Source organism: Halichoeres trimaculatus, unplaced genomic scaffold, assembly GCF_033239565.1.
Source record: "Halichoeres trimaculatus isolate MK-OKI-2021-1 unplaced genomic scaffold, fHalTri1.1 fHalTri1_scaffold_10, whole genome shotgun sequence".
Classification (NCBI taxonomy): domain Eukaryota; kingdom Metazoa; phylum Chordata; class Actinopteri; order Labriformes; family Labridae; genus Halichoeres; species Halichoeres trimaculatus.
Window position 1 is genome coordinate 28,495,710 of NW_027437187.1, and position 14,412 is coordinate 28,510,121.

Below are 14,412 nucleotides of genomic sequence, written 5' to 3' on the forward strand. Positions count from 1 at the left end.
ACTTGCTACAATAGTTGCCATTTTTTGTTGTTGTTTGTTTTGTTTTTGTTTTATTTCCAGAATCTCTTGAAGTGTCGGTTTGACTTTGGGTAACTAGTTTAACTTTTTGAAAGGGAAGAATATGAAAAAAAAACTATATAACAACAACAACAACAACAACAATAGTACTACTACGACTACTACCACTAATAATAATAATAATAATAACATTTAAAAAAGTGGAAAAAATCTTACTTGTTATTTACAAGGGAGGTTTAAGGAAATAAAATGAATGCAATATACAGAGAAACATTTAGGATTACACAGGTAAATAATGTGTAATGCTTCATCGAGAAAGACTAACTCCTAAAATCAGAGCTAAATCCAGAAATTTTGATTTTTCAGATGCATTATTTACAGTTAACAATTTCTGTGTTGGAAATCTTGTGATCTCTCAACCCAGTAATGAACGCAAAGTTAACACAAAAGTTTTCTTTTCTTTATTTTTCAAATGGGCAGCCAAACGTTTGTCACAGATTTTGCAAGTGATAAGAGATTTAGTTTTACTAACTTTTTAAAAAAATGTATTTTTACAAATAAAGAATTGCAAAACATCTATTTTTAAAAGAATAGGAAGGGTGTGTCAGAAAAGGTCAAGGAGCCACCAGGCTTATTCACAAGAACCTTACAACCACACTCAAAACACACTAGTGCGATGATAACACACATAATCTAAGGTAATAATGTGACTAAACTTAAAGTGGCGGATGACAGAGAAAACAATAAATAATGTTGTGGTTTAAAAAAGGATAAAAGTAACAATAAAAAGAAGGGATAGAAATTATATAATTATATGTGTGTGCGTGTGTGTGTGTGTGTGTGTGTGTGTCATAATGTCTTTTTGTATCATAAAAAGGAGTTAAACCGTCGTAAAAGCAGACTGGTTTCACTGAAATGCAGGTGAATGTCAGTTTCAGCGTCACGTGACACCAGGCAGCCAATGACCGGCAGAGTTTCAGGTCTCTCCAGGTACACTTGTTATACCAGAAGGCTGACGTTAACGTCTTGTCATTTCCGCAGGCCTGCTTAGCGAAACTGTCGGAAAATCATCCGCAAGTTTTCAGTAAGTTATGTAGTTTTGTGAAACAACACCAAACTCTTCACCCGGACAGAAGGACGAGGAAGACGTCGGCTCATGGCTGTGATTTTAACCGTTTTCCTTTTGGTTTATACTGCTGGATGGAGCTTTAATGCTGCAGGTAAGGATGTAAAGCTGAATTCATCCAGAAGAAACGGCTGGTTCACATTCTTTTTAATGTGACGGCTGACATTTTTTAAAATTATTTTTGTCTACTAAAAACTGTAGCGGTCTGACAGAGCTAGTCAAAGCAGGTCAATACACATGTGTTCAGTGCGTGCAGGGTCAGAGGAGGCCATCTGTCACGCAGTTGCCTGTTGCCTGGCAATAAGACGACCCCCTGGTCGGACTTCGAACCCGGATGTGTGTCCCTGCTGTGTTAGAAAAACCCCCAAAGTGAATTCTGAGAAGAACCAGGGAGATCAGTTAGGGCTGGATGTGGTTTTGGTTACAATCAGGATGAGCGCATGCGCTGAATATCCTGAAGAACAGGTCCAGGTTCACTCATCGTTTTAGAGCATCTTAAAAATGTCCCTCTGGAGTATAAATGAGATCTGTTGTACATAACAGCTGGGTTCATGAATTAATAACTCAGCAAAACTGACCAGTCGGGTTGAAAGAGTAAACAAATAGACTTTTTTTTCTCCATCAGACGCTTCTTCTTTGGCAAAGAGAGTATGCAAACAGAGTGCACACAGTCTGCATGCAAAGTGTTTTATTAAGGCGAGGCACAGGCATTGTGAGTTGTTAGCCAGCAGAATCAATAACCACAATAAAAGTTTGTATAAACTGGAGCTGGACAAGCTGTAAAAAAATCTTTCTACCAATGCAGTACAGTGAAGCAGCAATGTATACTCATACATACTCATTTTTGTGAAAAAAAAGTTGTGACACTAAGAAGCTTAAAAAGCACATCATGATGACAAGACCTGTCCTGAGGGTCGGTCCTTTGTTACCCATATCCCATCTTTCATTTTGAGCTGTATTTAAACCAAAACTCCATACCTGGATCAGGAAGGTGCATCCCAACTCCGGATACCTTTTAAAAAATGGAGGATGATTCTGTAAGATGAGTTACATCTTGTTTTTGCCTCTGATAAATTTACTTTTTCTCTTTTTAGCTCAGACTTGCTTGGATGGGAGCAGGTTTTCAGAGCAGGTGGTCTATGTGGGACAACAGGGGCCTCCTTATCAGTTAAAGTGCCCCCTGGAGCTCCAGAACTCGTCCCAGCTGAAGCTGAGCTGGCAGAAGGACTGTCAGCAGCTCCCTGACCAGGAGGGTAAGACCTATCTAGAGTTCAGCAGCCTCAGAGTAGAAGACCAAGGAAATTACACTTGTGTGCACCAAGGCAACGGCTCAGCTTCATTCACTGTGCGGTTCATAGTAAAAGGTGAGTGTGACAGAGTCTGTGGGAGTGAGGTTGTATATTATATGAAGGTTGACAGTCGAACTGATCGGCTGCACCTGCACAAAGGACTCTTATTCCACCTTGCTCCCAGCAGCTGCCCAGATGAAGGCCTCTATTGTATTGTCTCATGTAGTGGGCACAAGTGACTGTGGCATGTCTTTGTTCAGAGTCCCAGTGCTCCAAGCCCCCAGAGTTTAAACCTAATGGAGGCCCTACCAGACTCTGGGGGTCTGAGGGATCCTCTGTGAAACTGAACTGCACTGCTCTCCTCTTCTGGGACCCAAAAGAGACACAATGTGACACCAAGCTGCAGTGGAGAAAAGACGGGGAACCTCTTACTAACCACTCACACTACGCCCTGAACAACTCTATCTGGTGATTTGAAGCTTTATCTTTTTTCCCTCCTCACTAAAAAAGTAGAAGTGAATGCGTGACACTGACTTCTTTTACATATACTGTAGGTACCCTGTTGCCGGTCAGCTGGTGGTAAGCAGTCTGCTGGAGGTCACCCTCGCAGAGTGGGAGGATTTTGGTCTCTACAGCTGCTCAGTGAGGAACATGACCTCTGACTTTCTGCTGCAGGATTCAGGTAAGACAGCTGAGATATACAAGCACTGGGTCCATAAGTCCATACATGTACCTCCTAAACTCAAAACAGATAAGTGCACAAAGATATAACCAAGAATATGGCAGAAAATAATGAAGACTTAGGCATGAGGCACACATGCAAACCTTTAGACGAGTGCCTTTGAATATGTATTGATTTTGACTATCACCAAGATATATTAACTTACTACCAAGGTAGCACATTTTGTTGGAACATACAGTGGCTCATTTTTTCTTTTAGTCAATATCTATAAGGAGGAACTTAAGCCTTTATGACACAAAGTATAAATGCTGTATGTGACAGAGGGGCGTTATCATTAAGATAGGACAGTGTTTCTCAAAGTTGCGTCCCAGGACCCACAGGGGTCCACGAACCATAGCTTTGGGGTCCATGGAATAATTTAAAATGATTGTAAAAGTGTGCTTTATCATTGAAAAAGCATATCAAGAAACTGGAATCTCTTGCACCAAAAAATATCAACTATTTTTTCAAATACTCCCGTCCAATTTAATTTTTGTCCCAGGGGATCAATTCTCACATGATGGTGACATTTTTATCACTTCATAGTGCGCTTCATGTGCTTCATGATAGAAAAAATAAACCTCAAAACAAAAAAACACCTTGCTATACAGACTTTTTAAAGGGCTGGGGCAAAGAGAAGAAAAAAAGGCACATATAACATGTGTTTTTATCACCCAAGAGGGCAGTTTTGCACACATTTTTTCAACAATTGGGCCATTAGGGGGTTGACCACCCTTCCTGCCCCCCCTCTATGCACACCACTGCCTCAGAAGTAACATTTTCTCAAAGTTTACAAAATGAGTTACTTTAAAAGAATAAATGTAGCCTCGCAAAATACTATGTAGAATGTTATTAAATAGTTTAAATTTTAGGCTGATAATTGTTATGATAATGAGGGGGTCCTTGGGAAAATTTCTAACCTGAAAGGGGGTCCATTGTCTAAAAAAGTTTGAGAACTCCAGAGATAGGTAATATATGCCAGATTGGACTTCTAGCACATTCAGCTAAGTAGGTACATGTTTTTAAATTAGGGCTGAACGATTTTGGAAAATAATCTAATTGCGATTTTTTTAGACCAATATTGCGATTGCAATTTAGCATACGATTTTTTTTGGGCGGGGGGGACGTTTATCTTCTGCATTGTTCACTTAACACAAGTTTTAAGTCATTTTAGTATGACTAACCAACAAAAGATACTTTTAGCATTTAAACAAGTCTTTTTTGCATTTCTTAATTGAAAAAGAAAAAGGGATACTGTGACATTTTACTGACCTTCAGTTGTCAGTAAAAGTAACAAACCATACAGAAAAAAGTGACCAAGGGGTATGGGTCTATGATCTACTGGATGGATCTTTGTAGCCCACAGGGTTTTTTTTTTGCCAGAAAAAAACAGCATCTTGACTTTTGGTGGTTTTAAGGGAGAACAAGTACAAGTTACCATATTCCCTCCAGGTCTGTGTACATGAATTTTTTTTTTGTAATTGCAACCTTTGCGATTTGAAAATAGCATTCTATTACATTGCAATGTTGGTTTAAAATCGATTAATTGTTCAGCCCTGTTTTAAATGGACTACTTGTTACAAATAAGCAATCATGAGCAGTGTGGCACATTTTCTTAAGACAAACAAGGTTTAATGTCAGAATTAAAGCTGCAAGCAGCATTAGACGGGTCCTCGGGCTCCTGCCGGTTTTCCCTCCAATGTGTCCAACGAAATGAGACGAACATTTTGGTGTTTGTTTCATCTCTCTACGACATTCCTAGCCCCAGTTAGGGCTGTTTTGGTGTGCATAGGGTGGAAGTGAGCCTAATGGCTCTGAGAGAATATTATGGGATGTCAGGGAGTCAGTTGATACCATGGCAACGTATCCTCTGCTAAGCTGAGTGACATCACCAGCTGCTGCATGGAATTCTAATTAGCGTGACACGAGTGTGACTAGAGGCTGGAGGGAGTTTTTATCAGGCATCTAATGTAAAGAAATCCTCACAGAGTCCACAATTTTACCCCAATCTGTGTCAAAAATATCATATTTGATAGAAGGGCTTGTGAGGAATCCATTTTTGGCATTTTTAAAGCTGTACGAGTTTTACTTTTTTCTCTAGAAGCACAAATGCGTCACAAGACAGATGGAAGAGTGCTGAAAAATGGATTTTTTATTTATGAGAAACGTCCGAAGTACTTGTCCTGTAGGTCACAATGTTGACTTAATCTGTGTAAAAATATCATATGGTTGTAGGGGATTTTGTCAGGAATCCAACCATGTAATTTTTAAAGCTCTATGACTTGTAGTTTTTTGTCTAGAGGCCCAAATGCGGCACTAGTAGAAGTACTAGTAGTGAGTGTTTTGACCTGAAATCTGTTCTCCTCATCTGCTAACATGGAGAAATCCTAAATTGGCCAAAAGCGGTCGGCGACTTTGAGGGCTCGCCATTCGAAAACCGGGCCCGAAACAACAACTTCCCCCACAACTTTTGTAGAGCAGGGTCTGGTCTGTCATGTGATGGTAGTCTCAAACCTGTACCATTTTTGGTTTTAGAGGAGAAAATTTTTGCAGAAAGGTTTAAAAAAATTTTTTTTTTATTTTGGCGGGCAAATTGCCGGCTTCCTGTTGGAGATAGGTCCAGGGTAGCAGCGTATGATTTTTGCGTCTCGATGACACGAGCGTTTTGGTGTTGGTTTCATCTCTCTACGACATTCCTAGCCCGAGCTGGGGCCCTTAGCGTGTGCCTAGGTGGCGCTATTGAGCTTATTATGGGATGTCGGGGGTCATGTTTGGTATTAAACGAAAATTTTTCACGATTCAGGGGTGCGTGCCAATTTTGGTGAGTTTTTGAGCATGTTTAGGGGGTCTAATTAGCGTTCAAAGCGCGGACGGAATAATAATAAGAAAAAAAAAAAATTAAAGCTGCAAGCAGCGTTAGACGGGTCCTCGGGCTCCTGCCGGTTTTCCCTCCAATGTGTCCAACAAAATGAGACGAACATTTTGGTGTTTGTTTCATCTCTCTACGACATTCCTAGCCCCAGTTAGGGCTGTTTTGGTGTGCATAGGGGGGAAGTGAGTCTAATGGCTCAGAGAGAATATTATGGGATGTCGGGGAGTCAGTTGATACCATGGCAACGTATCCTCTGCTATGCTGAGTGACATGAGCAGCTGCATGCGTGGAGTTCTAATTAGCGTGACAGAGGAGAAGTAGAGTGGAGAGGGGGGTTTAAGAAAAAGTTCTGGTGAGGAAATCCTCACAGAGTCCACAATTTTACCCCAATCTGTGTCAAAAATATCATATTTGATAGAAGGGCTTGTGAGGAATCCATTTTTGGCATTTTTAAAGCTGTACGAGTTTTACTTTTTTCTCTAGAAGCACAAATGCGTCACAAGACAGATGGAAGAGTGCTGGAAATGGATTTTTTATTTATGAGAAACGTCCAAACTACTTGTCCTGTAGGTCACAATGTTGGCTTAATCTGTGTAAAAATATCATGTTGTTGTAGGGGATTTTGTCAGGAATCCAACCATGTAATTTTTAAAGCTCTATGACTTTTAGTTTTTTGTCTAGAGGCCCAAATGCGGCACTAGTAGAAGTACTAGTAGTGAGTGTTTTGACCTGAAATCTGTTCTCCTCATCTGCTAACATGGAGAAATCCTAAATTGGCCAAAAGCGGTCGGCGACTTTGAGGGCTCGCCATTCGAAAACCGGGTCTGATACAACAAGTTCCTTCACAACTTTTGTAGAGCAGGGTCTGGTCTGTCATGTGAAGCAATTTTCATACCTGTACCTTTTTTGGTTTCAGGGGAGAAAATTTTTGCAGAAAGGGTTAAAAAAAATTTTTTTTAATTTTGTGAGGCAAATAGCCGGCTTCCTGTTGGAGATAGGTCCAGGGTAGCAGCGTATGATTTTTGCGTCTCGATGACACGAGCATTTTGGTGTTGGTTTCATCTCTCTACGACATTCCTAGCCCGAGCTAGGGCTCTTAGCGTGTGCCTAGGTGGCGCTGTTGAGCTTATTATGGGATGTAGGTGGTCATGTTTGGTATCATTACGCAATTTTTCACAATTGTGAGGTGTGTGCCAATTTTGGTGAGTTTTTGAGTATGTTTAGCAGGTCTAATTTGCGTTCAAAGACGGTGCGGAATAATAAGAAAAAAAAAAAATTAAAGCTGCAAGCAGCATTAGACGGGTCCTCGGGCTCCTGCCGGTTTTCCCTCCAATGTGTCCATCAAAACGAGACGAACATTTCGGTGTTTGTTTCATCTCTCTACCACATTCCTAGCCCCAGTTAGGGCTGTTTTGGTGTTCATAGGGTGGAAGTGAGTCTAATGGCTCTGAGAGAATATTATGGGATGTTGGGGAGTCAGTTGATACCATGGCAACGTATCCTCTGCTGTGCTGAATGACATCACCTGCTGCATGCTTGGAATTCTAATTAGCGTGACACCAGTGTGACTAGAGGCTGGAGGGAGTTTTTATCAGGCATCTAATGTAAAGAAATCCTCACAGAGTCCACAATTTTACCCCAATCTGTGTCAAAAATATCATATTTGATAGAAGGGCTTGTGAGGAATCCATTTTTGGCATTTTTAAAGCTGTACGAGTTATACTTTTTTGTCTAGAAGCCCAAATGCGTCACAATAACGCTGGAAAAGCGCTGGAAAAGTGCTAGAAATGGATTTTTTACTTTAGAGTAATGGCCGAACTACTTGTCCTGTAGGCCACAATGTTGGCTTAATCTGTGTAAAAATATCATGTTGTTGTAGGGAATTTTGTCAGGAATCCAACCATGTAATTTTTAAAGCTCTATGACTTTTAGTTTTTTGTCTAGAGGCCCAAATGCGGCACTAGTAGAATGTGTGTTTTGACCTGAAATCGGTTCTCCTCATCTGCTAACATGGAGAAATCCTAATTCGGCTGAAAGCGGTCGGCAACTTTGAGGGCTCGCCATTCGAAAACCGGGCCCGAAACAACAACTTCCTGAACAACTTTTGGAGAGCAGGGTCTAGTCTGTCATGTGATGGTATTTTCAAGCATGTGCCATTTTTGGTTTCAGAGGCTATAATTTTTGAAGAAAGGGCAAAAATGCAGAAAACTCTTATTTTGAAAGGCAAAATAGCCGGCTTCCTGTTGGAGATAGGTCCAGGGTAGCAGCGTATGATTTTTGCGTCTCATTGAGCTGAAAATTTTGGTGTTGGTTGCATCTCTCTACGAAATTCCTAGTGGCGGCTAGGGCCGTTTTTGTGTGTTTTTTTATTTTTTTTTTAGAGGTTTTTTGGCTCTAGAGAGAGTATTATGGGATGTCGAGGGTCATGTTTGGTATTTTATCGAATTTTTTGGCGATCCTGATGTGCGTGCCAATTTTGGTGAGTTTTTGAGCATGTTTAGGGGGTCAAAATTGAGTTCAAAGACGGTGTGGAATAATAAGAAAAAAGAAACGGACGAAATACAATAGTGCCCTCCGCCTTCGGCGGAGGGCACCTTCTAGCTCTTGCTAGAAGGTGCCCTCTGCTCAGGCCGAGGACCCTAAAAAGAAACGCAGCAGGAACAATAGTGCCCTCGGCCTTCGGCCGAGGGCACCTTCTAGCTCCTGCTAGAAGGTGCCCTGGCTCAGGCCGAGGACCCTAATTAAAGCTGCAAGCAGCGTTAGACGGGTCCTCGGGCTCCTGCCGGTTTTCCCTCCAATGTGTCAAACAAAATAAGACGAACATTTTGGCGTTTGTTTCATCTCTCTATGACATTCCTAGCCCCAGTTAGGGCTGTTTTGGTGTGTGTGGGGTGGAAGTGAGCCTAATGGCTCTGAGAGAATATTATGGGATGACGTGGAGTCAGTTGATACCATGGCAACGTATCCTCTGCTAAGCTGAGTGACATCACCAGCTGCTGCATGGAATACCTAATCAGTGTGTGACATCATCACAGGAATGCAGCAGCCCAAGGGGAGGATCAAGTCCCCCCAAAAAAGGAACAAACTTCTCATACTGTAGGCCAGAATGTTGACCCAATCTGTGTAAAAATATGATTTTCTTGTAGAACATTTAGCGAGGAATCCAACCATGTCATTTTCAAAGCTGTGCGACTTTTATTTTTTTTTCTAGAGGCCCAACTGCTTCACAGAAGCTCCTCTCCCATCTGTTAACATTGCGTGGTCGGCCACTTTGAGGGCTCTCCATTCGAAAACCGGGCCCGAAACAACAACTTCCTGAACAACTTTTGTAGAACAGGGTCTGGTCTGTCATGTGAGCCACTTTTCATGCCAGTGCCATTTTTGGTTCCAGCGGATTTAATGTTTGTAGAAAGGCTAAAAATTCTGAAAACTCTTATTTTGGCGGGCAAATTGCCGGTTTCCTGTTGGAGCTACGCAAAAATACCTCCATATTTTTTGTGCGTCTCAATGACACGAACATTTTGGCGTTGGTTTCATGTCTCTACGACATTCCTGGCCCGAGCTAGGAACCTATTTGTGTGCCTAGGTGGCGCTATTGAGCTTATTATGGGATGTCGGGGGTCATGTTTGGTATCAAACGTAAATTTTGGACGCTTAGAACGTGTGTGCCAATTTTGGTGAGTTTTTGAATATGTTTAGGGGTTCTAATAAGCGATTTACTGGAGTGCGGAATAATAATAAGAAAAAAGAAACGCAGCAGGAACAATAGTGCCCTCGGCCTTCGGCCGAGGGCACCTTCTAGCCCTGCTAGAAGGTGTCCTCCGCTCAGGCCGAGGACCCTAAAAAGAAACGCAGCAGGAACAATAGTGCCCTCGGCCTTCGGCCGAGGGCACCTTCTAGCTTGCTAGAAGGTGCCCTCTTCCGTTGGCCGAGGACCCTAATTAGATGATTGGCATCAGCGCAACTTACAAACTCAGCTCTGCTGCTCATCTCATGAATGCTTGAAGTTACATCAAAATTTGCTTCTACTCAGAGTATTGAACTTTAAATACGAGATCACTACTTAGCAGGTAGAATTGTTTCAGATCAGACTATAGATGCCGCAGCAGGTTGGAGAATACACCTTTTTGGTATCTGATTGGCTTGTGTTGACAAAATCTGCCTCCAACATCTTGATGCTTTGCTACAGCTCAAATGATGCTTAAACAGGACCCTGCTGCTTCTTTTCCATGTGATGGTAAATGTTTGGTTTCAATCAAGTGTTTAATTAAGTGTTTGATGATTATATCATATAGTTTCTTCTCGGTGTGTTCTCAGACAGCCCCAGCCACACAGCTGCTGTCGTTGCAGCTATCATCCTGCTCCTCCTCCTCGCTATATCAGCTGTTGTGTACGTTAAATGTCACCTGAACATCAAACTCTGGTACAAGAACACTTATGGAGACTATGAGCTCAGCGGTGAGACCCTCTGTTTTAAAGACATCTGCTTTTTATATCATTTTTACTTACATAAAAGACTGGAGTTTAGTGTGTTCCTATCTTTGTTTCTTTAGACGGCAAACTGTACGATGCTTATATCTCCTACGTGAACAATGATCACGACAGAAAGTTTGTCAGCTTTATTCTCAAACCTCATCTGGAGAATAAAAGTGGGTACAAGGTGCACCTCAATGACAACGAGATCCTCCCTGGATCAGGTGAGCTAATGTCTGCTGTTTTGATTTTTGTTTAAGAAAAATTAAAGCCTTTTATTCACTGTTGTTCCATTTTCTGTTCATCCTTTTAGACTGATACTTTCTGATTCTGCTGTCACAGAGATTATCTTTTTTTCTTTCTCCCAGAGCCTTCTGCAGAGCTGCTGACAAACATCAGTCGCTCTCGTCGTCTGATCGTGTTGCTCTCTTATGCTTACCTTGAGCAGGACTGGTGCGTCAACAACTTCAGGTCAGCTGAGTTTAATGTAAACAACCACAAACCTGTATTAAGAAGTAAAAGCACTGTGGGCTCTATAAAACTTACCACAGGGGGTCAGTGTTTCAGCTGCAGCGTCTACTGTATCACCTGACATGCCCTTACTTTGGCCGTGTTTGTTCTCAGACAGGGCTTCCTGCACTTACTGGAGCTGACTCAGCGACCCATCGTTATCTTGTTGGAAGGTCAGTCCAAACGTTTGAGACAGGAAGTCAAACAGCTGCTCATTGAGCACCAGCACTGCCTCACAATCCTGACCTGGAAACACAACTCTGTGGTAAAGTTTGTTAAACAAGTTAAAAACACTTAAACAGAGGGTTTTAATGCAGTCAAATTATTTACTGAACACTGTGTTTACATTTGGTTCCTTTGTGTTTGATGTCCACAGACTCCATCCTCAGTGTTTTGGAAGCAGCTGGCCCTAGCCATGCCCCGCAGGGTCATCTTCCACAACGAGTCTGCAGGAGACCCTCAAATAGTGCTGCAAGATGACAAGGACCCCATGCTGACCCTGGACCCTGACTACCTGGACTGCCGCTCGGACACTGACCCTGCAGGAGATCTTGGTGTGAACAGCAGGAACAACGGTAAATTAAAGACGAACATATCAAAGATGTTCTGTTTTTCACGAGTGTTTTCAACATGCTGAGGCAAGCAGGCTCTGGTTTAACACTCATTATCCTGACTCTGACCCAAAAATGTAAATGCTTGTCAACACGTTAGCGTACCTGTTTGTTTCTGCCAAACAGGTAACAGTCTTTCAAAAGGTGTGACCTGTATTCAAGTCTAACCCTGAAGGGAACTGTGGAACTGAACACTGCGGTAAATGACCTGCTTTGAGTGAACACACGTGGACTCAAGAGCAGTTAATCTTTAACTTTAGTACCAGAAAGCATGCACACAGTTTCTGTATCAGCTGGTCTGAGATGTTTACGGTCTGAATAAACCAAGCAGAGGTTTATGGGGAAATGCCTCCATGGTTGTTCCTGGTTGGCTCAGTATTAAAAGTCATTGAACACATGAGATAGATTTTTACTAAAATGGTGTTTTTCAAAGGAGACAGTTCCTGACAATACTTTTCATTCATTCCATCACTGAAAAAAACAGAGACTCAAGGTGTTTCTCAGCAAAAGAAAGATACAATATGGTATGAAGTTCTGACACTCATAAAGATAATCACGCGGTGTGTTTAAATGAGATGATTAATAGTGTGATTTAAAGGCTTTAGATAAACGTATGAGACTGAAAAAGAGTCTGAGCCTCCTGTAGGGAAAGTGGGTGTCAAACCTCACCTGCACTCATCGGTGTCTTAGAGGTGAACCGGTGAACAGGGGAAATGACGTACTAAAGTCAGTTACCTTTCTGTCTTTCACTCTTTGTTTTCTGTTTCTTTCTTTTTTCTTCCTCTCCTTTAGTCTTACTTTTTCTATTTATTCTTTCATTCTGTGCTTCATTATTTCTGTTATATTTCTTTCTTTCTTTTTCCCTTTTTACTTCCCTTTTATTTGGTCTTTCTTTCTTTATATTGTTTAATTCTGTGTTTCTGTTTATTATTTCTCTTCATTTTTTTCCTTTTTTCTCCCTTTCCTATGATCTGTCTCTCTTTCCATCATCTAGTCTTATTTTTTGTCTTTTATCTTTGTCTTATCATGCCTTTCCTTTTATTCTTTCTTTCTTTCTTTCTTTCTTTCTTTCTTTCTTTCTTTCTTTCTTTCTTTCTTTCTTTCTTTCTTTCTTTCTTTCTTTCTTTCTTTCTTTCTTTCTTTCTTTCTTTATCTATATTTTTTGTTTTATTTTTCCTTCTGTAATTCTACTTTTTCATTTTACTTTTTTCCATGTTTCCTTCACCTCTTTATATTCTTTTTTAATGTCTTGATTTCTTCTCTTTCTTCCCTTTTCCCAACTTTCCATCTCTCTTTATCATTTAATTTCCTTTCCTTTCCTTTCCTTTCCTTTCCTTTCCTTTCCTTTTGTCTTTCTGCTCTCTTTCTGTCTTCCCCCCTTTCCAACTTGTCTGTCTTCCTCCCTTTCTTTTTTCTCTTTCTTTTGTCTTTCTGTCCTTCTTTTTGCTCACTTCCTCTCACCTCTTGTCCTCTCAATATCTGTCTATATTTATTGGTTCTTTTTTTTGGTTTTGTAATTAACATTTGGATTAATGGTGCTGTGTTGGTTCTCCTCTCATTGAGTTCTTATGTTGGATTGGTTCGTTGCTGTTTGGATTATTTGTTGTTGAGCTTCTTGTTCTCTTTATTTTTCTGTTGAAGGAACTTTGATTTTTTTGGTTGCTAACTTTTGCCCAACCATCTTAGCACTTTGTAAATTCAGGTGTTTAAAGCTGTTTTATAGATTAAATTATCAGGGAGAGGAACCTCCTTTTTTAACTGAAGGAGAAGCAGGTCACAAAAACATATTTCACCTTTGTGACTGAATTGATCAAAACTCAACAAATGAACCTCAGGTTTATAATTTTTCCAGAGTACATGTTGTTTCTCACTAGTTGAAGTCGACGGCAGTAAAATCTGATACAGCTGCTCCTCTGTGTCTTGCTGCAGGGCTTCGTCTCCCCGTGTACAAGTCTCGGGCTGGTAGAGCTCCCGTCCTCCCGCCTGCTCCCATCAACAGCTCCGAGCCCAAACCCTCAGACATCGACGTGTCTGACCTGGGATCATGCAACTACGGAGCGCGCTCAGACTTCTACTGCCTGGTCACTGAGCAGGACGTTTGACCCACACTCCCCTTTTGATCTGTGATGAATAACAGACACATGGTGGAGGTCTTCTTAAGTGTGCCTTCAGTCTTCTTATGTTTTTTGTTGAAATGTGTACAGTGTGTTTGAATCAAAAAGCTTCTGCATGATTTTACCAAAAACTGATTTTTAATGTTTTGTATATTTTTATTTTGTAAAATATTTAATGAATAATTTTCTGAAGTATTGGAGATTCAGGGAAAGAAGTATGAATGTCGAGTGTCGTCTCTGAGCAAAGAGTTGTCTCAAAGTCTCCAGCAGAGGGCAGAGTGATGCCAGATTAGAGCTGTTGGTCTGATTTTGACAGCTGTCAGCACACAGAGGAGTGGGAAAGATGAAGAGTATACATGTGGGAGACGCCTCTGGACATATACAAACTGTGAACTCTGATCAGCCAGCTAAAGAAAGAGGACACACCTTACAGAGGAACCCACAGCACTGTGCCTACACTTCTGTCCCAGTGGGTTTTTTTCCTGTGTCTTAAAACAACATGACAGTCAGGCTAATAAAGCAGTTTGAGGAAATATCTGTTTCTTTGATCTGTGTCCTCATGGAGCGATGGTTACCTGCAGAGAAATAGCAGGCTAAATAAGGGCGCAGCAAAGGCAGCATTGTGTTGTTCCTGTCTGAGCAGGAGCAAATATGTAAACAGGGTGTGGCTGACATTTC

The 14,412-nt window shown here is 41.2% G+C and overlaps 1 protein-coding gene across 1 annotated transcript; it reads left to right on the forward strand.

Moving 5' to 3' along the window:
• Window positions 1–937: 937 nt before the first annotated feature.
• Window positions 938–14,240, forward strand: sigirr (single immunoglobulin and toll-interleukin 1 receptor (TIR) domain). The gene is made up of 10 exons (XM_074678353.1): window positions 938–1,238; window positions 2,239–2,508; window positions 2,694–2,901; window positions 2,988–3,115; window positions 10,344–10,484; window positions 10,580–10,723; window positions 10,868–10,970; window positions 11,124–11,274; window positions 11,386–11,584; window positions 13,550–14,240. Exons 1-10 carry the CDS (start codon window positions 1,175–1,177, stop codon window positions 13,720–13,722), a joined length of 1,581 nt encoding a protein of 526 aa, XP_074534454.1. The 5' UTR covers window positions 938–1,174; the 3' UTR covers window positions 13,723–14,240.
• Window positions 14,241–14,412: the final 172 nt, after the last annotated feature.

Excerpts from the sequence above, each read along its gene's own strand:
- sigirr (XM_074678353.1), top strand. The coding sequence starts at position 1,175 with ATGGCTGTGATTTTAACCGTTTTCCTTTTGGTTTATACTGCTGGATGG. Across the intron at positions 2,509-2,693 it reads TGTGCGGTTCATAGTAAAAG|AGTCCCAGTGCTCCAAGCCC; the intron begins GTGAGTGTGACA and ends GTCTTTGTTCAG. Across the intron at positions 11,275-11,385 it reads CCTGGAAACACAACTCTGTG|ACTCCATCCTCAGTGTTTTG; the intron begins GTAAAGTTTGTT and ends TGATGTCCACAG.